General features: G+C 42.8%; 1 protein-coding gene across 1 annotated transcript in view; it reads right to left on the bottom strand.

Annotated features, from left to right (window-relative positions):
- ca10a (carbonic anhydrase Xa) overlaps positions 1-22,763 on the bottom strand; it is a gene marked incomplete at its 3' end in the record, with an annotated part of 254,870 nt that extends 232,107 nt beyond the window's left edge. Inside the window, exon 1 of the mRNA XM_084567004.1 lies at positions 22,668-22,763. Within this exon, the coding sequence (XP_084423130.1) occupies positions 22,668-22,728 (61 nt within the window). The 5' untranslated portion in view covers positions 22,729-22,763. The remainder of the gene's footprint in view (positions 1-22,667) is intronic.
- Between the last annotated feature and the right edge of the window lie 648 nt (positions 22,764-23,411).

Below are 23,411 nucleotides of genomic sequence, written 5' to 3' on the forward strand. Positions count from 1 at the left end.
TATGAAACCGCTTTATCGCCATCAGTTTTAGACAAATGGCTGCTGAGATACTACAGTGATAAATGGTGTGAGGTGAACTGAGCGCTTCATGGTCCCTGCGGGAAAACGGAGCCGCTGCAGCAACGAACAGCAGCACTAATTATGACAACATTTTATTATGCGGGAACATGGAATCAAAAAATTCTAAATATGTGAATTGTTCATTTGTGCAAGGTATAGCAAATAAGACCAATGAAAAAAGACGTGTGAAACCTGACACTGACTGTGTAAATACAAGGATTACAACCTGCATGGCAGCACTGATACGCCAGTTGTTATATGTTAGCAGAAATCATATGTGGAACCCAAGCAAAAGAGCTGACCTAATGTGCATCATTTAGTCATTGAAAATAGATGAGGAAACGATGAGGAAAACTTTGTAATTAGTGAGTAATTAATGGCACCGCCCAGATGACTATGTGGACTACGGCCAGTTTCTCTCATCTGGCAGAGAAACTGGATGTCAATAGATAAGTCGGAACAGAACAGGCGTGACAGAAGAGCGAAGTGGCATAACAAGCACCGTCCCATTTCTCACAATATTTGGCCGCGGCCCCAAAACACACTTCCTAACATCAGCAGAAAGGAAATGCCTCCGATCTATAAAGGGAAATGCAGACGGGACGCTGCAGGAGGTGAGGTGCAGGAGGAGGAAGACTTGATGGATCGTCATTTTCCATTTTACAGGGGCCCGGAGATGCTGAGATGGGCACTAAATGCACAGCACAATGAACATATGATGTTTAGGATATCAGCTAAGTAGTGTTTGAGGAAGGCTGCCGAGGACATGCTGCTTACTGTATTCAGGGTTCCCAGCTGTTCCAAGAAATGCTTTTCTAGTACATTTTCTTCAGCCTGGTACGGCTCATGGGAATCACACTGTAGGGATGTTAACGATGAATCACTAATCAATTAAATGTGTTAATCATTTATTTCAAGCAACCGATAAGGAAGCGGGTAGGGGGTGTGGTGCAGCAAAGGGAAAATGTGTTGAAGATTTGTCGTAGTAGACTACTCTGTTAGACACAGCCTCTTCCTGTTTGATGAGCTGGAATAGCAGGTGTATCTGCCAATCACTTGTCATTGCTGCAAAAACACACCTCCTTGTCACAGAGGAAGAAAAAAGACACCGCCCGCCTGTCTGTTAACTATGGCAGGGAGTTGATATGTTGACCCACATTTTTTTTTTTCTGTTCAACCCTACCCGTGAGTATTGTCACGGACAGCTGCACACATGCCCCTTGAAATTATACTGTATGTGTCAGCCGTAAACCTAGGAATTGTGTGTGCATCATGTTTCACAGACACTGCAACAAACTTTATGCATGATAACTATTCCTAATAATGCTTTAGGGCCATCCGAATTCTTCAGGAATTCTCAATCACTGCTTTCCTTGACCTCATAACATTTTCCATTAAGGTCAAGAAAAAGTGAGCAGAAAAAAGCATAGGACGTAAGGATGTTTTAGAGAGTGTGACTGCAAACTTGGTATTGTTATCAGTTCATGAGACTAGACAATTTCAAATGGTGTCTTTTGTCAACATACATCTTGCTGCCCAATTTTCCAGTGGCCAGATGCGTTATTGCAACAAAGAAAATCCAATACAGTGCATAAAGCAGTTTTCTCCACAGACTTCAGCATCATAAAAGAGACATCTGTAACAGACACCTGCTACAAGGTCATTTTTTTCCCATTGCCTAGAAAGTTTTTTACAGTGTACAATGTGGAAACTAACAGAGAAGCTAGAAAACTATGATGGCGTCAAGTTTGAGTCTGGGATTCAGACATTCTTAACACATTCATGGTTCCCGCTCGGGTTTCACTCACAAGCTTATTAGTTGTTGGGTAAAACGTGTTCCATGGTGTAAAACTGGATGCGAGTGGAAAACCAATTTAACTTACTAAACATCAATGAATTCGTCAGTTAGTAAACCAATGTATTATCCCCATACAGTGTCTTCAAATTGTGAATTAATATTTAATATGGCTCATTTTCTCAGTGAAAACAGGTCGATGGTTTGATCAAAGAACTCTTAACTGCTTAAATGTGGAAAGTTAAAGATCAAGACAGTTATGCAAACCTAAGAGATCAGACTGTGACAGGAGAAGAGAGTATGTTCCGAGCTATGGCTGGCATATATTTTGTTGAAGCTTCTAATTGCTAGTGAAGATGCGAAACAGGTTACATGCTAACCTGTTGAACTTATAAAATTGTCTGTTTTTCAGCTAACACATCAGAAAATGTGTAAAGAGCTCCAACCCTGGATGGAGCTTAGAGCAAAGCTGTTGAGGTAGTTTGGCATGTGCTCAGCACACCTCCTAGGCACATTCCTCTGAAGGTTTTCCATGTCAGAAGACCCTGGAGGAGACCCAGAACATGCCGGAGAGATTATCTTATTTAGCTTGGAATGCCAGAAGGCAATGGAAACAGACACGATGTGCATGAAGCATGTGACCTGATCTGCTATATTTTGATCAAAACATTATACGGTATGACATGCACATGTAGTCCTCAAGGATTTAATGTCCAAGGGTTTTTTTCAAGGGTCCAGAACAACAATGGCCCTTTCAGCTCACTACAGGTATGTTCATTTATGTGAACCATAGACTGTATATAAATATGGACAATGCATCCCCACTTCCTTGCATTGGTCAAACAGACGCTATTTTCCTGGGGATACGGGTGGCACCATCTTGCGAGTTTTGAGCCAGGGTCTGTGCAATACAGTCCGAGAGTTGGATTATACACTGTACTTACTTTTTTTCTGTTCTCACGGTCCTATAGGACCGCATCATGGAGTGGTTTGCATGGCAACTAATAGTCATCATGATGCCACATCCTGTTTCTATAGCGTCAAATAACTAACTAAAACTTATCAGAAGAATTGACGTATGAGTATTGAGTATGCATCAGCATTATATTAACTACCTAAAATGACTGAAACCATCCTTGAACAAAATGTATTTGACGTGTATTTTGGCCCAAGTTGCATCCTCGGACATGGAGGAGGTGGAGCTTATGATCTATACTGCAGTCAGACACCAGAGGGAGCGCTACTTGTTTTGGCTTCACTTTTAAGGAGCTGTTCGTAGTCTATCTTTATACAGTCTATGGTGTAAATTCATCCCTCTGGGGAATGTAAAGACATGTAATCACTTAATGGCCAATTTACAATCAGAGAATGAATCCTGTTCTGACTTAAATAATGTTAAACCAGTCTTTACTGGTCCATGTACATTTGGATTGGCAGCTGTCAGCTCTGCATATGTCTCTACTATAGAATACTACACTATAGCTTCACAGACGGGCCCATGACAATCTGCTTCTCTTGTCAGTTCTCTTCAAAAGTACATATTTGAAGCCTGACACTGGAGCCGTTATGGGGACTTTGTGTTTCTGTCATCCTGTCACAGTGTCAGCCTTATTCCACTGCCTCTTCAGTCAGCAGTTTTCTTTTTAGCCAACTCTAATTAAATGGTAAAAATGAAAACTTTGTACCGCAGCATCAAGATCAGGCTGCTCGATACTGCGATTCCATCTGGGAATGAGATGATCTGGGGAGGAAACTTGTAGAATTACCTGACTGATAGAAGCAAAGGTTACTCATCATAGATATCTACTTTTTGATATTGGAAAATGTAATTTCCAAAGTCACCAATAACACACGTTTCACAATTTCTTCCTCCTTATTTGCTTTCTCTATTTTCCATTTCATTATTGTTTCCTTTCCTACTTCTTTCTGTGTTTCATTTTATCAACGAACATTCTCTTTTTTGTTTCTGGCTCTTTTGTTGTTTTTTTTCTTTGCAGTTTTTCATGTTTCTTTCTCTCTGTATTTCCTATTTGGATTGACACTACCTTTTCTGTCATGTTTCTTCCTTCTTTCCATCTTTTCATACTTGATTTTCTCCACCTTTCTGTCATCCTCTCTTCTACATTGGAAGCTGGTCTGGAGTCACTCCATTGGGAACTGATTATGCTCTGGCAAAAGTCTGCCGGCCCAATCATTTTCTCTGGGTGAGCTACGCTAACTCTCTTCCTTATTTGTTCCTTTCCTTATCCCCTTCAACTTTCAAATTTACCTTCAAAATATACTGCCAGCAGCATATTTTGCTTCGTTAATCTCTTTCTCTGCTGCCCCCCTGTTTGTTGTACATGTACACCGACTCATAATTAAATGCCTACTTATCAAGTACAAGCCAAAAGCAAACTTACATCAACCACTAACTTAGAACCACTTAAGATACATCGCCTTCATCTCCTGGTTCAAAACTATAACAAGCTTCGCCGTGGTGTTGTTCTAAAATGAGAATGCTCCTCTAAAAGCCGTATGACGGATCTAGTTGGCCACAGCCTCTTACTGACCTGAATCCTATTTAGCACAGCATGGGCCTATTTCATCCTCATGCTTGAGAGTCTGGCAGGGTTCAGCCAGCCCCTGCCAAACCTCCCATAAAGCCAAAAGAGAGAGAGTCTCTGCAAATAAACAGTTCATTTTCATATAATATCCAAAGCCTTCCATTAATATTCATCGAAGAGGACGAGCAATCCAGGAGCCCAACCATGCAGAAAGAGAGAGGATGGAGGGCAGTGACAGGGGAGCTGGACAGGTACAGGACAGAAACTGATAGAAAGAGGAGAAGAGAAAAAAAAAAAAAAAGAGGGAAAGGGAATGAGATTGGAAAAGACGCGGAGACAAAACTGAGAGTGGCAATGCGAGTCCATAAATGAAACTTGACCTTGCCAACAGCTGTGCTTACTGACTTATGAGACAATTATCTCCCGCCAAGCTCCTATTGGTGCCTCTTTTTAATAGCCCGTGCTGTGTGTGTGTGTATGTGTGCCAGGGTGTATTTGCCTCTCTGTCACAGGGTGAAGGATCTGGGCCCCGAAGACTGGATCAAACCAAAACCAATTGGTTTCCTATCTAAAACGCGACGGGTAATACACTGTCACAGTGCCGCTCTGTCATCATGAGTTTGGGGAGGTCACTGAATCAAACTCTGAAGACTGAATTTTAAGAAATGTTTGCACTAAATAACACTTAAAATACAGGAAACTGGCTTGAAACTGGCTTGCAGCCGTTTCTAGCTTTCTTTCCCATTTTTATTTGTTTTTGTTAGAGAACAAACTTTATTTTTTATTTTTTTCAGTCTATAACTATATTGTACTATATTTCCATTTGTTATTCATACAAGCTCAGCTGAACTGTGACTAAATTTAATCACCAAATTTGATGCGTTCGACAAGAACCACAGCATAAACAACGCTTATGTCAAGCTAATTTTTTTATTATGATATAGCTACTGCTTCATTTACATGCATAAAGTGACTAAATGGATTTCTGGAACTGTCAGGGTAGTAAAGTTGAAATAAGTTAGTAAAGGAAATAAATGTAAAAAAATGTATTTTCTTCAGCTTGTCAAGACAGAGCCTCCCCTCCAGCCAGGTTAATATACACTATATTACCAAAAGTATTCGCTCACCTGCCTTTACTCATTCTATGAACTGAAGTGCCATCCCATTCCTAACTCATAGAATTCAATATGATGTCGGTCCACCTTTTGCAGCTATTACAGCTTCAACTCTTCTGGGAAGACTGTCCACAAGGTTGAGGAGAGTGTTTATAGGAATTTTTGACCATTCTTCCAAAAGCGCATTGGTGAGGTCACACACTGATGTTGGTCGAGAAGGCCTGGCTCTCAGTCTCCGCTCTAATTCATCCCAAAGGTGTTCTATCGGGTTCAGGTGAGGACTCTGTGCAGGCCGGTCAAGTTCATCCACACCAGACTCTGTCATCCACGTCTTTATGGACCTTGCTTTGTGCACTGGTGCACAGTCATGTTGGAAGAGGAAGGGGCCCGCTCCAAACTGTTCCCACAAGGTTGGGAGCATGGAATTGTCCAAAATGTTTTGGTATCCTGAAGCATTCAATGTTCCTTTCACTGGAACTAAGGGGCCAAGCCCAGCTCCTGAAAAACAACCCCATACCATAATTCCTCCTCCACCAAATTTCACAGTTGGCACAATGCAATCTGAAATGTACCGTTCTCCTGGCAACCTCCAAACCCAGACTCGTCCATCAGATTGCCAGATGGTCCACTGCTCTAGAGGCCAGTGGCGGCGTGCTTTACACCATTGCATCCGACGCCTTGCATTGCACTTGGTGATGTGTGGCTTGGCTGCAGCTGCTCGGCCATGGAAACCCATTCCATGAAGCTCTCTGCGTACTGTACTTGGGCTAATCTGAAGGTCACATGAAGTTTGTAGCTCTGTAGCAATTGACTGTGCAGAAAGTCGGCGACCTCTTTGCACTATGCGCTTCAGCATCCGCTGACCCCTCTCCGTCACTTTACGTGGCCTACCACTTCGTGGCTGAGTTGCTGTTTTTCCCAAACGCTTCCATTTTGTTATAATAGAGCTGACAGTTGACTGTGGAATATTTAGGAGCGAGGAAATTTCACGACTGGATTTGTTGCACAAGTGGCATCCTATGACAGTTCCACGCTGGAATTCACTGAGCTCCTGAGAGCGGCCCATTCTTTCACAAATGTCTTGTTTCACAGTCTGCATGCCTGAGTGCTTGAATTTATACACCTGGGGCCAGGCCAAGTGATTAGAACACCTGATTCTGATCATTTGAATGGGTGAGCGAATACTTTTGGTAATATAGTGTATGAAGGTAGTTTCTGGGACAGTTAACAGTAAAATGACCACAGCATGTGTTTCAGGGGAAATAAAAATCCCTCATATGCATTGGTGAGGGAAAACATAATGTAATGGTAAACCTAATGTGCTGTGGGTCCATCATGAGGCAATAAAAACACATTCACCCAAGGCAAGTGGGAATCTGCTCTTAATGTGTTAGTGCCAGACTCTCCAACATAGAGACACTGTCTATGAGATTCACTTATTGATTTGTATACAGTATCCCATCCTTGACATGCACCATTGTTACAAGAAAGATTGGCTTCATCTGTAAGCGGTCATAATGTTTTGTCTCACAGGTGTATGGGAACAAGTCCTCCAAATTGAAAAGACAAAATACAACAAGAGGCCAAAGCTGCTGCAGCAAATTGGAGACATAAGGCTGTTACATACTCCACGAAAAGCAAGAACTACGTTCTTGCTCGTCGGGCTGCGAGAACAAAATGAGGTAATTTTGTTCTCGCAGCCCTCGTTTAGGAGTTCTTACAGCATATTCTCGACACACGGCAGAACATTTTTCTTGTGTGGTGTCCAGCAACCATTCTGTGATTGGTCAGAAAGTGGAAGTGGGCGTGGTTAATGCTGAAACGCGAGCAGCCACTCTGTGAGCTCCCAGATGTTAATATTCACAATGTGACCACTAATCTCTCCTGAGTAGAGATTGGCATACTGTGTGTGGGTGCATGTTGAATGAACGGCTTGATCCGACGGACGCGGTCGTCAAAACGACTAGCCGACATCCAAAAATAATAAGAAAAGTGCCTCTTGTCGTCCGTCTCCCGCATCTTCCACAATGCTTAGCGCATGTGACATACACTGCAGTGGGAGGGGCCTATGAGAACTTCCCCGGAGTTCGGCACTTGAGTTTCTCGGGAAGTATAAATGACCTTTGTTCTTGTTCTTGCTCACCTCAAGAGCAAGAACAAATGTCTTGCTTCTTGTGGAGTATGTAACAATCTGACATTTAATTCTTAGAAGATTTCAAATTGCCAGAACCTACAGTTCCAATAGTCCAGCCATTTGTTTGACCCTGTCTGAATAGTGGATTATGTTGTTCATTATCTACAACCATGTTTTTTATCACAATGGTTTTCTGTTATATTTTGGCATCCCAAGCCAAAGTACAAACTATATATAACTATTAACCTGCATATTTAGTTAGTCAAACCCTGGTGACCCTATGGGATGAAAAGGTGCTCCAACTGGCAGCTGTCATGCCGTGAAGTTTTCTCTAACTGAAGCTGGCTCTGAACTGTTCATTTCACTTGTGTCTGCATGCTTTGTGGAGGCAGTTCTTCAGCTCATTTTGAAGTTAAGAAGGCTTAAAGAGCAGTCTGTTTTTTTTTGTTGCTTTGACTGACAGGTTGCTAAGACTTCAAAACCAAGAGAGGGCTCCAGTCTCTCTGCTCTAGTTTTCTGGCTCCCGAACAAACACTGACACGGTGGCAGCAAGCGGTAAACCTAAACCCAGGCTTCTGTGTGTCCTCTCAGAAATCTCAGACTGATGTTCCAGACACTGTTTTCTACATTTCCCCCACACCTCATTGCAAATGTATTAACAGGGAAACCGATGACCATTGTTTACATGTAATTTCATTGAAAAAATGAACCCAAACTGTGCCAATGAGAGCTCTGAACACCAATCCAATCTCTGATAAGACAAGCAGCCACCAATAGGTAAAGTTGGGTCAACAGAACGGTGTTCTCTTACACATCTTATCAGCGTAGGTGTCAGACGTCTGGAGTGCCAGAGAGAAGTGTTTAGGGCTCCTTGATCACATCGAATCTGCCTCAGACAAAAACACTCTCTCTCTCTCTCTCACTCTCTCTCTCTCTGTTTGCTCACTTCCTCCGCCCTGTGTGGCGTCTCATCTCTAAAACTTCGACACTATTTCCCATCCACCGAGTGCCGAAAAAAGCAGGGGGGGAAGAAAAATCCATTATTTTGTTTGCGACCAAAGAAAGCAGACAGCCAGAAAAAGAGATGCAGCCATCAATAATTGAGGTGGGTTTAAAGAAGGTGAGTACCTTTGTCCTCACTGGCCTCTGATCTTATTGAGCTGAAAGCCGTAAAACTCGATGTAGCTTCGCCGGTGACTAGACACTGTACTTACCACCGGAGTCTAGCAGCTCGGCCTCTCTGTCTCAGCACGCACACACTCACACAGCCAGGAATAGCAAAAAGAGCCGAGTGCAGGGCCCTGACAGTTAACTTAGTCATTCAAGCAGTAGTTATCACAGAGCAGGAACATAGTGCAACTCAAAATACAGTTTGAGCTTGGAAACTGTATCAAAGGGGTAAAAAAATGGGGTTTAATGTCTCTCCTAGTTTATTAAGGTATTTATAACTACAAATCCCACGTAACATTTTGCTTATAATCTTAGCTTTTGTAATTTGTAGCATTTTTTTCTTTCCGCCAACGCGACTTCATCTTTGGATCTGAGTCGCGAGCTGCTTCAAAAACCCTACACTCTACAAGGAGAGAGAATCCCGTTGTTTTCAGCTCCAGAGTTTTCAGCATGGATTCCTGCTACCAATTTTTCCCGGGGGTCACTCTCGGTGTGGCAGTGAGGCAAAATATCCTTTTCCCGATAGACGTGTTGAGCAATTTTTATTCAACCGGGTGTGCATGATCTATCTACGGTAGTTCTCCTTCAGTAGATCATGATTTTCAATGTAGACATAAAGGAAAAGTTAATCCGGGGCCTGCTGTAAATGCTGCACAGACTGTACTGTCCATGCTGTAGTGATGTATGGGCAGATTCAATCTGGTTCGATGGAGTTGTATTCATATAGCGTCAGTAACAAGCCAAATAGTCCCAAGAACCCAGAGCCTGAACCCGTAAGAACTAAGGAAACAGTGAGAAAAGAGAAAGAAGAGAGGAGAGGAGGAGAAGAGCAGCATCAACTCCACGGTCACCTGCAGTTTTTTGTTTCAAACAACAGGAAATGTCTGTTTGTGTCTTTGGATTCCAAACCAAATCAAAGAAATCCAATACTGATACAAACTGATTTGACACTGAGTCATGCCATCTATAAAAATGTGACTTTACAATTGACTAAACACAGTGTCTCTTCTGAGTTAAACCCTTCTGCAGATTGCGTAAACGCCAGTGCAGATTATTCCAAAAGAGCTGGTGACATGGCAAAACAAACAGCGACTGTCACAGAAAGAGAAGGAGGGGGAGGCCTGGCAGCCTGGTTAAACATCAGCTCCCTGTGTCCCTGTATCACTCACCCACTTACTGTAGAACGCACTTACTCTCCATCACACAGTATTCCTATTCCCGCGGCAGGACACACATCTGCACAGGATTATCAGATTAGCAGCTGGAGATTTGGCCTCCCCGTCTGCGCGTGTGAGACGAGGGGAGCGAATTCTGGGCGCTCGGCTGGTGGCGCAGAGCAGACAGGGCTGCCTTCTGACGGGAGCTCGCACAAACCCGCCGTATCACCTGCCACATCCCAGCCGACGCCACGGCCACCGCTCTTCCTTTCCCGCCCCTCTCTCTCCACCACTCACCGCAGACTTACTCCAAGGCTGCGTCAGTCCCTCACAAACTCCCAGTCACACACAGCACGCACACACTCCTCCATCCCGTCTCCCTTTGGTAAATTACAGCTGGCGTGGAGGTCGTCTCACTCCAGCTGGCTGATAGACTTCACATTCCTGAGCAGCAGATGTGATGAGCTATGGCTGCTTGGGGACAGGCAAGGTGGTCACTTTGCACACATATGCCCGCGTGCATGCACACACATTTCTATAAGCCTCTACATGCGAGTTTTTGTTTGTTTTTCTTTCAGGAATATTTCATTATCACTAATATTATTTAATTTCCAGTTATGTAAAGTATTTTTTTTTCAATCACATATTTTTAAAAGAGATAAAAATTTAAAAAAACGCTCCATTCTTACTTCACTCACTTTTACATAAATAAGTAAAGAAATAACTGGCTACTTCACCCCTTGTAAGGTTAATATGTCCTTCCACCACTTTTACATTCAAAGATGATCCTCCCCTTAACACATAATTTATTGAGAGCTTTCAACATCACCATGAAATGGTGCCTCCCATGGGAGAAGACAAGGTTCTACAGAGCTACGGGACTCATCCAAAACAGTGAAGCTGCAGGTTGGAAAACCAAACTAATGAGCTCAAAGACACCGGATGTCCAGATCAGAATCAAAAGCTGCTGTACAGTTTCTGATCATTCTGTAAGTATGTCCCTGGATCTGTAAAATACAAACAGTTAGAACTGTGTATGAAAGAGAAAATATAAGTTTGTGGATAGTTCACCGAGTTTATCATTATGGGCCGCATACAAAAACATGAATGAATGCAGCTTTAAGTTTATAACTGAAACTACATGGTCAAGGCTTTCTGCATAAAATAGCCAGTGCATAATACTAAGTACCAGACTACCACAAGAGGTGGTAAGTTAAGAACACTTAAACATAGCTAAATGTACGGATTTGCACAAAGGATCCATACCGTCATTTACAATATTTGTTCTATAGAGTCTTTTCCTGATGGAGGTTACCCAAAAGAAGCGGGAGGAGACGAAGCGGCGGGTCTCACATCAGCATCTCGGACACATTTACTGTGTGCGCAGACTAAATGTCAAGCAGTTTGTCATCTGTTGGAAAAACTGCTGAGACCTTTCTTTACATGCAGCGGCCACCTGCATTTATGTGTGTTGGCAAAGGCTTGAAGGAAGTTAAGGCGAAACCAGCGCATCTTAGAGTTCAGCAAGACAGAGCATCATCAGTGTTTTTATCCCTGGAGCACTGTGATAAAACAGCAAGACATCCATCCCCTGACCAAGCCCTTATCTACAACAAGCTTAATTGAATTGATCTTAACTGAACTAGCAGTTTCAATTAAAGCTTGTTGAATGTTGTTTAAACTGAAGCTAACAGATCTACTATTAAACGTAATATTCCTTTTCATCACTGTACGAAACATTCGGACGACGTTAAGAGGTTTCCCAACAACCATAACTAGCAACGGATTATATCAGCAGCTTATTAAGGTTGTGTTAATCAATGTTGCCGTATTATCCATGGCTGGGAAGATTAAGTGTAATGTGAAAGAGTTTGCTCAAATACTTTTTCAACCAAGGAACAAAACAATTTCTGGTACGCTCACTGCATTCTTTGCAGTTCAACAAGACAAGCCAAGCGTTTACTTTGACAGTATGTCTGGTGTGCAATGTCAACTCTGTCATTTGACAGTTGAACACCTGTTCGTTAATCTTTCGTGCATGCCATATTAATGTTATAAGCCTGATTTACTACTGGCTGCAGAAGCCTCTGAAATATGTGTGCAAATGTGAGTAGGCAGCAATTCAAAGTGTGATAAATAATTAACATACCATATTTCTTGCTGCTCATCTTTTTCACTCTCATCAAAATTTTGTTTAAAGAAAAGCTAAGAAGAAATCTCAAATGGTCTCTCGTGTTATTTGTGTAGCCACTAACAAGGCTGGAAGTGAATCCCGGGTCAGTTCACAGGGATTTCCGACTCAAGTCAGATACTGTAGTGTGCTTCTTTGTTTTGTGAAACTGACCACCACATCTCAACTCGCCGGTGCACACAAGAGCAGCAGAAGGGGAGCAGACACATGCTGACACTGACCAGACACGCAATAGTGGATGGGCAGAGATTCAAGCAGAAAACACAGCGCGGACGCCGTGTGCCGCTGGGGTTTGCGACATGAGCTACAGCCGCTCAGAGCCGAGGAGGGAGTGATAGCAGGCGTCCTTGGTAACATGGTTTTTTGCTTGGTGGCATATGGCCGGCTGGTAGAGACACGTGTTAATGTCACGAATACACCAAAGGCCTCTACCCATGTGATTTCATCATCCCATTTAAATTTCTAAGCTTCCCTAAGGCTGTTGGGTTTTTTTTTTTGCTCTGAAGGTAACAATTATCTACGGTGGTCACACTTTTCTTAAAAAATGAGATTCAGGCAGGGGGGAAGCTGTGCCTGCAAGAACCCAGGTGTTGATATTCCTTTACCTTGGAGTTAATACTTGGCTTGCACAGCTTGTTTTTGAAATTTTCAAGCAGCGAAGCGCAAGTTTGGGCTTTCATTACCGCCTTTGCAATTTCTGTGCTGCTTCCGCTAAAGAATTCAGTATTCTTTCAATCAAACATGCTCTGCAAGCCCAAAATTCCATTTGAGCATGAGCCCCAGAGGGCAAAAATGCAAATGCGCAGATAGGTTAAAAGAGGAAGCAGAGGGATGAGTTTAACAAGTCAAAACACTCTGTCTCCTCAACAGGTTATCAGCTTGGCACAGGAGACAGAAAGGCACCCAGCTGACATGCAAAACTATAGCTGTGACACCAACACCGACAACAGCACTAAAGTCTACCTTACTGGAATAAATTCAAGTGCACATCCCTGTTCATACCCACCGAAAGAACAGATGAACTGATTAAGGGAAACCGCATTGTGTTTCTGAGCTGCATGATGAATTAGCAATAGATACACATAGTCATTGTCTAAAGATAATGTATACAGTGGGACTGCATGCAGTTTTGTACTGCTTTAACAGCTTTTGAATTAATTAATTTAAAAAAACTACTCCTCTATCGGATTTGCATCACAGGTTCTCTGTATACAATAAATAAATGGAATATTTTGCATTTTAGTGTATAAGCATTTTCTTTCCCATTTGGCTGCTGTCCAAAACTGTCTTCAACTCCTCGAGGCTATTTTCTAATATTCCCACCTGAAAATACGGGTCACACTAATAACCAGGCAGCCTTTTCGCTGAAAGCGCCATGCTCAGCAACCTTCTGAAAATGGTGGCAGGTTGTGTTTTTAATCACAGCTGGAGCTTGGTGTTGGTACGGCGTCGCCTCGGCTGGAAAGGGTTAAGGCCTATAGGGCTCAAGTCTTCAGTCACTGGTAGCAAAATTAGCGTGGCGTAGCCAGACTCCAGTCTTAGAAAATGGATTCAGTAGTTTGCTATTCGTAGATGTTTACTTTGTGTACCTTTTTGTCTGATCATATAAAGCATGGATCCCAGAACCATCATATCAGGCCCCACTTGAAATGAAAGCTCTCTTTAAATGTCATTGCACCATGTGATGCCTGTGCTTCCATCACACTGCTTTGGATTTGTCAGCATTAAGCGTCCAGATGTTCAGGTCAGGATCTACTAATGAGTTTCAGATCATTATTGAACTCTTCAGTCACATGAATTGTATTTACTGAAGCAGTCTGACAAGCCTTGTGTCCTTGATGCTGGTAGCTGGTGTGGTCAGACTACATTCTTATCAGAATATGTGCATGGTGATACTCCATTGGCAGGGGTTTCAACTATAGACTGTTTATAAATATGGACAATGCGTCCCCACTTCCTTGCACTGGCAAAACTGACACTAGTTTCCCGGCGATATGGGCAGCATGTGAGTTTGGAGCTAGGGTCTGCACAGCATGGTCCGCGAGTGGAGTCACGTGGAACTGCGAGATTGATGTCCCACCCACACTTCCACCGGACTCACTCGCGCTTCCATTTAATTAGCATCAGTGCTAGCCACCATGCCACTGTGCCACCCATATTAGTATTATATTAACTACATAAAATGAGCTAAACTATCCTTGAAAAAAAAAAATAAAAAAATTACATGTATTTAGTGTTTTAGTTTGGCCCAAATCCCATCCAGTAACATGGAGGAGGTGGAGCTTCTGACCTATACTGCAGCCAGTCACTAGATAGCTAGATAGATATTTAAGTTAAACAACAACATATAGTCCTACAACCAATCAGAGCCATTTAGTTGTAAACACATTCAAATCCATGGTGCTCAGATGATGTGTATGACTATGTTGCTGTTACTCTTCTGTCCATCACCGCATAAAGCCTGTCCAAACAATTTGATTGACCCAACAGATCTGGGGAGAGGTGGGGAAGTTGGTCTAGCTTCCAGGCTATCGCTTAAGTATTGTAGGGAGTTTGCTTACAAGGTTTAAACCAAAGGTCCTTTTATAATGTGTGATTTAAAACGGTCAAAATTGACAGCTGTGGCAGGAAGGATGTGAAGTCTACGGTTTCTCAGTTGTCCTTTGATGCGCATTCATTAATGGCCAATTTAGGACTTTGCAGCCAGCCTCTCATGTCTTGCCTGTTATTTTTTATCAAAATTGTTGGCAATTAGCTGTGAGTCATCTGATTAGTCACTATCTCCGGAGTGCATGTTGGGTTCAGGTGCCTGGGGAAATGACTCCTACTGTACATGTTGGTTTTATCAACAATTAATTCCTGCCCTGGGGCTAAGCAGAAGTTTAATCCAGCTGTACTCACAGAAATACAAAAAACATCTCGGACCCTAATTACCGTGACACAAAGCAAGACAGCACAGGAACATGTTGTATGTTATTGAATTTAAAAACGTGTACAATATAGCTGACATTTAAACAAGATGAGAATAATGAATTGTTTAAACTTCTAATCAAATGCAATTCACTCTGTTCATGTAGCATGGGCTGCCTTTGTGAACCATGGGACTAAATCACATCACATTGGATCGGTGATCACCTGATCCACTGTGCACTGTGATCTGTCGGTCAGTCGAGAGCTGTCGGGATACAACCTCCCCAGCATTGCTAGATGTACTAACTAGACCACGAGGATTATTCCACCGCTGAAAATAATCCCACAACAAATGCACTGTTGTTTTTGCGCTGTACTTTGTAAAAGAAAGTGAAACTGTAGCCTGTATATTTATTCAATTTACACATGTTCTGTGACTTCTATTTGCTACACAAAACAAGCAGATTGTTTTAAGAAACTGGTTCATGACTATTTTTGTCCCCGTTGTTTCTTCACGTGTTCTGTGAGAAACATTGGATAAGACGGGGGAAAGAGAAGCAGTTCCCTTATACCAGTCAGTCCCAGTGGAAAGGGAAGGGTGGATTTCTGCACAGAACAAACTGAGTGTGCCATTTGTATGACTGAATACAAGGAGAACAGCGGACCAAACCGTTTACCTGGCACATAATGGCAAATCCTGCTTAGCCATTTCCAGGTGGAAGTGGAAAACAAATCCTGCAGGAGAAATTCTACTCTCCTCTGTACATCTGCTATAGCCCAGCGCCATGACAACATAGTCCTGCTCTGGCCTTTTGCCATGAAAGAAATAAACTGGGTAAAAGCGCACACAACGGGACTTTATAGATCTCACCACAAGTGGAGCCTAGCAAAAATCGATACTTTTCTTTTTGTTACTTTGGGATATCTGAAACTGCGAGGCTTTTCTGTGCATCTGGTTATTCTGAATTTCTGATCTTTCATTTGGTCATTAGAGCAAAAATACAGCCTGAAGGCAGTCTGATTACTCTTATAAGGCAGACAGTTCAGTCAATACTTGGGGCCATTAAAGATATATATCTCCTTAAACAACAAATCACAGAACCGAGGCTCAAATAATCAAGAGGCTGAAACTAGACCTAAATCACTGCTAATAAATTATGCTGGTTATTACACTTAATTGATCTTTCACATCCAAAAGCATCATCAGAGTTGGTTCTTCTCTGGGCACTACTTCACATCAAGCCTTAACTCCCCACTAGGCAAAATGAGAAACTACCCTCAAGGCTCCAAAACTTTGGAATAAATTCTGAACTTAGCCACTGAAAAGCTACTACAGCCTTATATTATTGCACTCATTCAAACGAGAGAGACACGCAAGGAAGGCTCGAACACAGCCGGACCAGATGTCAAATATCCAACATGGCATGGCATGAAGAGGTGGTTCCATTGTTTGTCTCTTAATCGCAAGCCAATTTTGTCGGCAGTGGTAACTTAAGTGAAAGTCTGTGTAATGAGCCTGCTAATAATTCCTCAAAACCATGGCCTTGTGTCCTGTAGGGCTAAAATAATCCTAAAACACTCGATGTCAAAGGTTCTTAAGAATGTGTGCCTGTATAAAGGCCATTCATAAAAGTCATCTGACAGGGTAATGATACAAAAGTCCCTGGAATTAATTGGAAGCAATGAACGGAAACAGCTGCCCTGCTTAGAATTGAAATGTAGTACAATCACAAATACAATTTAACATGAAAGAAAGCCGAACTTGCCCAACCCAAAAAATTTTGTCAGGAAAATTGGTCAAGAACCACTACATTTATACGATGTAGCCATGCACGTCATCTGAGCACCATGGATTTGAAATAGTTTACAACGAAATGACTGATTCGTTGGAGGATGATCCTATTGGATGCAGAGGTATTCTTTATTCTGTTGAAACACGCCCCATAATGAAATCCATGAATTGAGCTTTTGCTACACCAGGCTACCAATCACTGGTATCCTTCAAAAATCCGCCTTTTTAAACAATATCTACCAGCAGTATGTTGTATTCTCATCATTTGTCAAAATGGCCGCATTTATTCCTGCTCTACTAAAAAAAATAAAGTTGTTTTTTGGGTGTATTCGTTCTTCCAGGCATCCGAGAGAGCAAACGAGAGATTGAGTCTGTAGGTGAAAAATAATGCTGCAGTGTGTAATTTCCCATTTTCACAGTTTCAACAGAGAGCAGCAAGAATGGGGCCAATTGGGGCCTGACACCTTCTTCTTGCCCTGGGTGGATTAATCCGGTCCTTTGTTACATCCGTAACACTCATGTGTTTATCGACTGTGTACATACTTCCTCCCTGGCTCATGATTTAGACATAAATTAGAGCCTCTCCCTACCATGGCTATCAATATTTCAAGATCATCTAAAAGAATAAGCATCCATAGGCGTGAGGCACTGCGACTTGTATTTAGCACGCTCTGCCTATGTTTGTGTGATGCATTATAAAACATATGATATTTTAAAGCTTATCTCAGTCTAACGATCGAATGAACGCGACATGATGAGGCACATGTTGCAAAGGCTGAGGAGAGCTACATGAAGCCTGCGTAACATCAAAGCACCACCGTCAAATAACCATGAAACTGTGGTTTATAATTAGAAATCCATATTAAAATGACTCCGTAGTCAAGATGATTATTCCCCTCCATCTCACGCCTGAAGTCTTGTTAGAACAAGGGACCAAAAATAAAAGACAACCATAAAACCCCCAGTGTTTTCTAACCTAAAGGGTGCAGCTTCTTCAAAGATCCACTGTTTAGTCGCTTTGTAATGAACAGCTGGGAGAAACCAAGAGGTAACAGCTAACATATTTGCTCCGATCACTGCAGGAAAAACTCCGAAGACGAATTAAATGTGTTGACAAATCAAAATCGTGCATGAGGCTTGAGAGTTGGAACCCCCAGATGAGTTTGACCTTCTATTAACATCAGTCTGAAGGGGGTCACACTGCTGGAGGTTTTTTAATTTGCAGCCAGGGCAAATGATCAAAATGTTACCGGAAATGGTGTTGTTGGAAAAATTCCCAGACCACAAAGCCCACAACGGCTGACCTCTGACCTCACACAAGTGCATATTTCCAGTCCAATCTAAAACAGCGGAGGGGGAGGCTTGTTTGAGGCGCTGCGAGCGAAGCGATGAACATTTCAGCATTTCTGTTGTGGTTACTCTGCATAACCCCAGACCTCTTTTTTTTTTTGTTTTTTTTTTTATTGAACCATATGTTGGAAAAGATATAGCCCCTCTCTTCACACCGGGCAATTTGTTCCCCAAGATATCACAATGCTGGAGCACTACAAATGATAAATGAGAAGGTCTTGTTTGCAGTGATAAAAACACAAGGGATTATCGCCACACTCGCACCACTTCTCTTCCATTCTACTGGCCAATTTAGCAGCTTTCAGCTCATTGTTTTGGCTTTTACTTCCTACAACCTTATTGTCTTACATATTTGTCCATCCACTGGTTTGTGCTGGGAAACCGAGTTAGCGAGCACCTGATGAACCTAGCGACGAAAGAGATTGATGTGTTTAGCTTAGTTTCTTGGTTGAAACCAAAAAGAAGAACAAACTTGGGGCCCAGATTTTCCGAGCGGCCCCACCAAGTGAACACTAACATTGCTGCACGTCTGTGAAAGGTAACAAATAAGCAAAGGTTTGCTAACATCTTTTCAGCTTGTTCCTGCTGCACACAGATGGCAAGTAAAATCCTCACAGAAAATCCCACCGCTTCCAGGAGACACCATGGGAGTTTCTGTCAGACACATGTCAGTTTAAATCAGCGGTTCCCAAAGTTTTTCTGCAAAGCCCCGCCAATTTGTAGATAACAATATGTTTGGACCCTCCCCAACCCAGTTTGACACGGATATACATATCTGACATACGTCATCGGCATGCAGTCTTTGCTGCTGTCAATCATCCATCTGCAGAGCAAAGCGGCAGCTTTCTCATACCTTGTCATTAAGCTACTCCTCTATGTCCTTTGACAGATCATAGATGTGCTTGAAAGAGGAATTCTTTTAGCTAGCTGTATCGATAGCAGAGGGAAGTATTAAATCATCTGCTGTTGTGTGCATTTTTTTACACTCAGCAACACAAAAGGCAACTTTATATGAAGCAAGTTGAGCATTTGAAAAAAACACATGCAGCTCTTATGAAAGCAAATCTGTTGTGCACGACAGTTTATCCAAGTGGCGACTTAACTTGTTTGGTTTCAAACTCTCAGAAGCGAATATTGTGTAAGCATACTGATCAGTTTGGGACTTAGTGAATTTGGAGGCCAGGTCAACACCTTGTGCTGTTCTTCATGTTTTTTTTAGTTGTTCCTAAAGCTTTTGTGTGTGTGTCTGTGTCAGGCTGCATCCTGCTGGGGATGGCTGCTGCCATCAAGGAGTGTCATTGCTATGGGGTGGGGGTGTCTGGTCTGGTCTAGGTGGGTGCTACATGTCTAAGTAACATCCACATGAATGACAGGTCCAAAAGTTTCCCAGCAGAACATTGAATTGTCACAAGATGGTCAATGTTATTCCCTTCTCCTGTCAGTGGTTTTAATGTTGTGTCTGGTGGTCAGTGTATGTCTCAACTTTTCTTTGGAAGTTGTGTTTTGGGTTGATAAAGACTCTGCTGTACGTTTAGCTGAAAACTTTAACGTTAAGAACCTCTTCATGGTATGCTAGCAGTGGTCAAGCAAGCCTCATTCCCAAAGGCTCCCCCTGCTTTGGGAACCACTGATTTGAGTGGAAAAAAAAAAGTTGTAGTTTGTCCTATAACTATTGTATGTCGCTAGAAAGACAGACAAACCTAGAAGTGTGAAGTGACGTTATCATAATGTTTGAGATAAATAGCTAGCTAGCTAGCTATAGATGGGTGGTATCTAGCTAGCTAGCTTGATAGATTTGGGTAAATTGAAACATGTAGTTCTCTGAGCAGTTTCAGACAAAACTGAATGGTTCTCTACTACTGTTACATGTCCAACATCGAGACCCTGACATGAAGTAGAAAACTATTATTCGCTTCCTTAGCAAACCCCTTATGTTTCCCCACTACTGTGCTAATACTTCAGAGGGTAGCTACTGGGAGATGATGCAACTGGAAGAGTTCCAGCCAAAGTTCAAACGGTGAAAAAGAACACAGTACATGGCAGAAAATGGTCTTTCTGTTCAAGTGTTATTTTTGAGGAAGGCTATGGCATATGTCACTGTTCATTTTCAAGTGTGTTTCCACATTTTCGGTATACTGATGAATATAATCAATATACTGACTTCATATACACTTTATGTTTGATTTAATTCAAGATTTGCATTTGAATTTCCAGTGTTTTCAGACAGTGTTTTTAACACACAAACTGAAAATGAGCATAAAATCATTTTTTCCTCCCTGCAGCTCCCTGCAGGAAATCACCTACGAGTGCTGTCACAGTTCCCACAGACTCGGCCTCCTGTTCACTGTCATCGGCGCGATATCAAGCTTTGCCTCTTGATTACATCACAGATTAAAGTCTTGGCACTGAGGAGACTTTCATGTCCACAATCCAGGCTCAACCGTGCAGATAATAGGGTCCCTTTGAAGTCTGCTTTAGGGGCATTAGCGCTCGTGTACATGCATGTACAAATGACTGTTAAGTGAGCTCCATCCCATCAGATATTTGTACAAAAAAAAAATGCTGACACTTGTTACGATCTCCAGCATCACCGGGGGAAGATCGTCGCTGTTAAATGTGACTCACACAACAAGTACAGATGACACACAGGGCTGAAAGGTTGGCAAACACTAGAGTGTTTAACTCAGCGGCAGCATGTCAACAAGACCAAGCCCAGGCAGTGTGAAACACATCCTCGCTGCAGTGGATTCAGAGCATTAAAATAACATAATCACAAATCAGTCACTGCTTAAGTTCAACTCACTCGCCTCTCCTCTGCAAAACAAAAACTCCGCAACCACACATTAGGTCAGAATAATCATGCACTGCAAATTGTAGAGGGAGCTGGAAAGTGTCTGACATATCCAGACTTTTTAGTGTCTTGTGCGGGTCATGTTTCAGATTCTCATACTAAAACTTTAAGAAGCCCAGAGGACATTATTCAACACTTTTAACTGTGCAGAACTCCACATGATGACCGATAAGAGACCTTTAGGATCTTGTGTTCTTTATGTACTTGCGTTTAAATGCATATTTACTTGTAGTGGAATATAGATCTAGAAGGGTAGGAGACACGCAGTGGTAGTTGTGTGATGAATGGTGTTGCCAAATTACTGCACATGTACCATCTTTCCTACTGGACACCAATGTAGCACCAATTTTTAAATGCTGAAGTGCAGAATATGTCATGCAGCGTTGTCCCGTATACCGTGACCTCAGTTAAAACAAAGCAATCACTAGGCTATGCCACTGACGACAGCTGATGCCCACATCAATCCCTTCTCTTCACTGACAGCCTGCGGGCCGAGGTACAAAGAAGAGAGCGGAGCTTCGCGTGCGTAATGCGTAAGTGGATTACGCACAAGAGTTTTTACGAGTGAACTCCCACATTTGCGTCATTTGGAAGCACGGATCAAACGCACGGAACGGTGGCGAAATAACTGTTCATTTGGACGTGGATGATCACCACACAGATATTAAAGTCGAGTTCAAAATGCAGCGCAGCCCCTTTACAGTTATCCGTCTTGATTAAGAAAAAAAAAAAACTGAACACATACAGGGACACGTTGTACACTTTGCGATGAGAAGAACCGAAACAGATTTTTGTGACATGTCTTTTTTAAAAACAAAAATGAGACTATGCGCCTCTGATTTTAAATGAAACAGTGGTTTAAAGTTAAAATGTGAAGGTTCTCGGGTATAAAACTGGGCGTTGAAGTCCCGCGGGCCTTCTCGCTGAAACACAGAGGAGTGAAGAGAAGGTTCTGGCGACGGGCGCATCTGCCTGCACACGCAAAGAGCCGTTATAACACAGCATGACCTACAGCGCCGCATCCACTCCTCACACCGCAGAGCGCCGTGCGCCGTGCGCCCAGCGGTGCGCACAAGTGCCTTATTTGATAACAACTGACTGAACTGTTTGTGGAGCCCAGAGACTTGACAGTGACGAAGAGGACAGGGGGAGAAGGGGCTCTCACGCGATGGGTCCTCGGAGAAACAAAACACACAAAATCAATCACTATGGCTCGATTTTTTTTTTCTTCTTCATCTTTTTTTTTTTTTTTTTTTTTTTTTTCTGAAGCCCACCCGTGTCATGCGTGCGTCAGAAGACTGCGCATCCAGTTCTGGAAGCTACGCGGTGCCTGTTTTGAGTCGCATACGCACAAATCTATAGGTAGCCAAACCCTAAAACAACGGGAATATTTCACGCCAGGCGCACAAACTGTAGCTTTGACTCCACCTGGCACAGTGCATCTTCTGCAAGCGCGTTTCTCGTGGCTTGCTGTGCTTCCACAAACCAAAGCTCACCCTTCAGAATAATAGGGGGAAAAAAAGTTAAAGATCATTCATTGATGGATGTTGTTCGATGCACCTGCCCCAAACGGCACCAACGACGCCCATAACTCACCTGATATGCAGACAATAAAATTAGCCTGAAGAATGATCAGTATTTCCCAAATTATATCCATTCTCTGTCTTCATTCCACGTACATCACGCACAGATTAGAAAAAGGAAACAAATCAGTTACGGAGCTTTATCAGACGCTGATGTCTTGTCCTCCCAGGCTGGATCCCGCTGTACACCTTCCACCAGGTATTTTCCACACCAGACACATAGCAGGTGATCAAAGCCTGAGGAATAAATACTGCACGCTCCCACAAGTAAATGTAACAATTCCAGAGATGTCTAAATAAAAACAGGAGGAACTCCAGAGAAAAGAGCCGAACGGAGCAGCGGTCCTCCGTCAGTTCACTGTATTATTCCAGTGCGCCCTAGAACGGACAGATCCATCCATCCAGCGCCGTTTCACAGAGCAGACATCCCCTTATTACCACGGAAAGTCACACATGATCGCTTCAGTAAAATCTGTGCGTAGAAAGACAGGGAGAGAGGGAGAAAGAAGCACAGATCAATGTGGTGGGACAGCTGTGGGGTCGGTCCAACACCTGGAGACGCCTCACAACTCAGTAAACTCGCATCGCCAGGTGGCGAGCCTCCGATCGAGACTTCTCCTCGTCACGGCAAGGGACCAAAGTGAAGTTCAAGGGAATGACATCGAGACTTCCGGAAAAGGTTGCCAAAATAAAAGCACTGCTTTATTGAGGCCAGCGGGCTTTTGTGCATGCCTGTAGACGTAAGTTAGGGTTTTGG

This window comes from Chelon labrosus (genome assembly GCF_963514085.1).
Source record: "Chelon labrosus genome assembly, chromosome: 19".
Taxonomy (NCBI): Eukaryota; Metazoa; Chordata; class Actinopteri; order Mugiliformes; family Mugilidae; genus Chelon; species Chelon labrosus.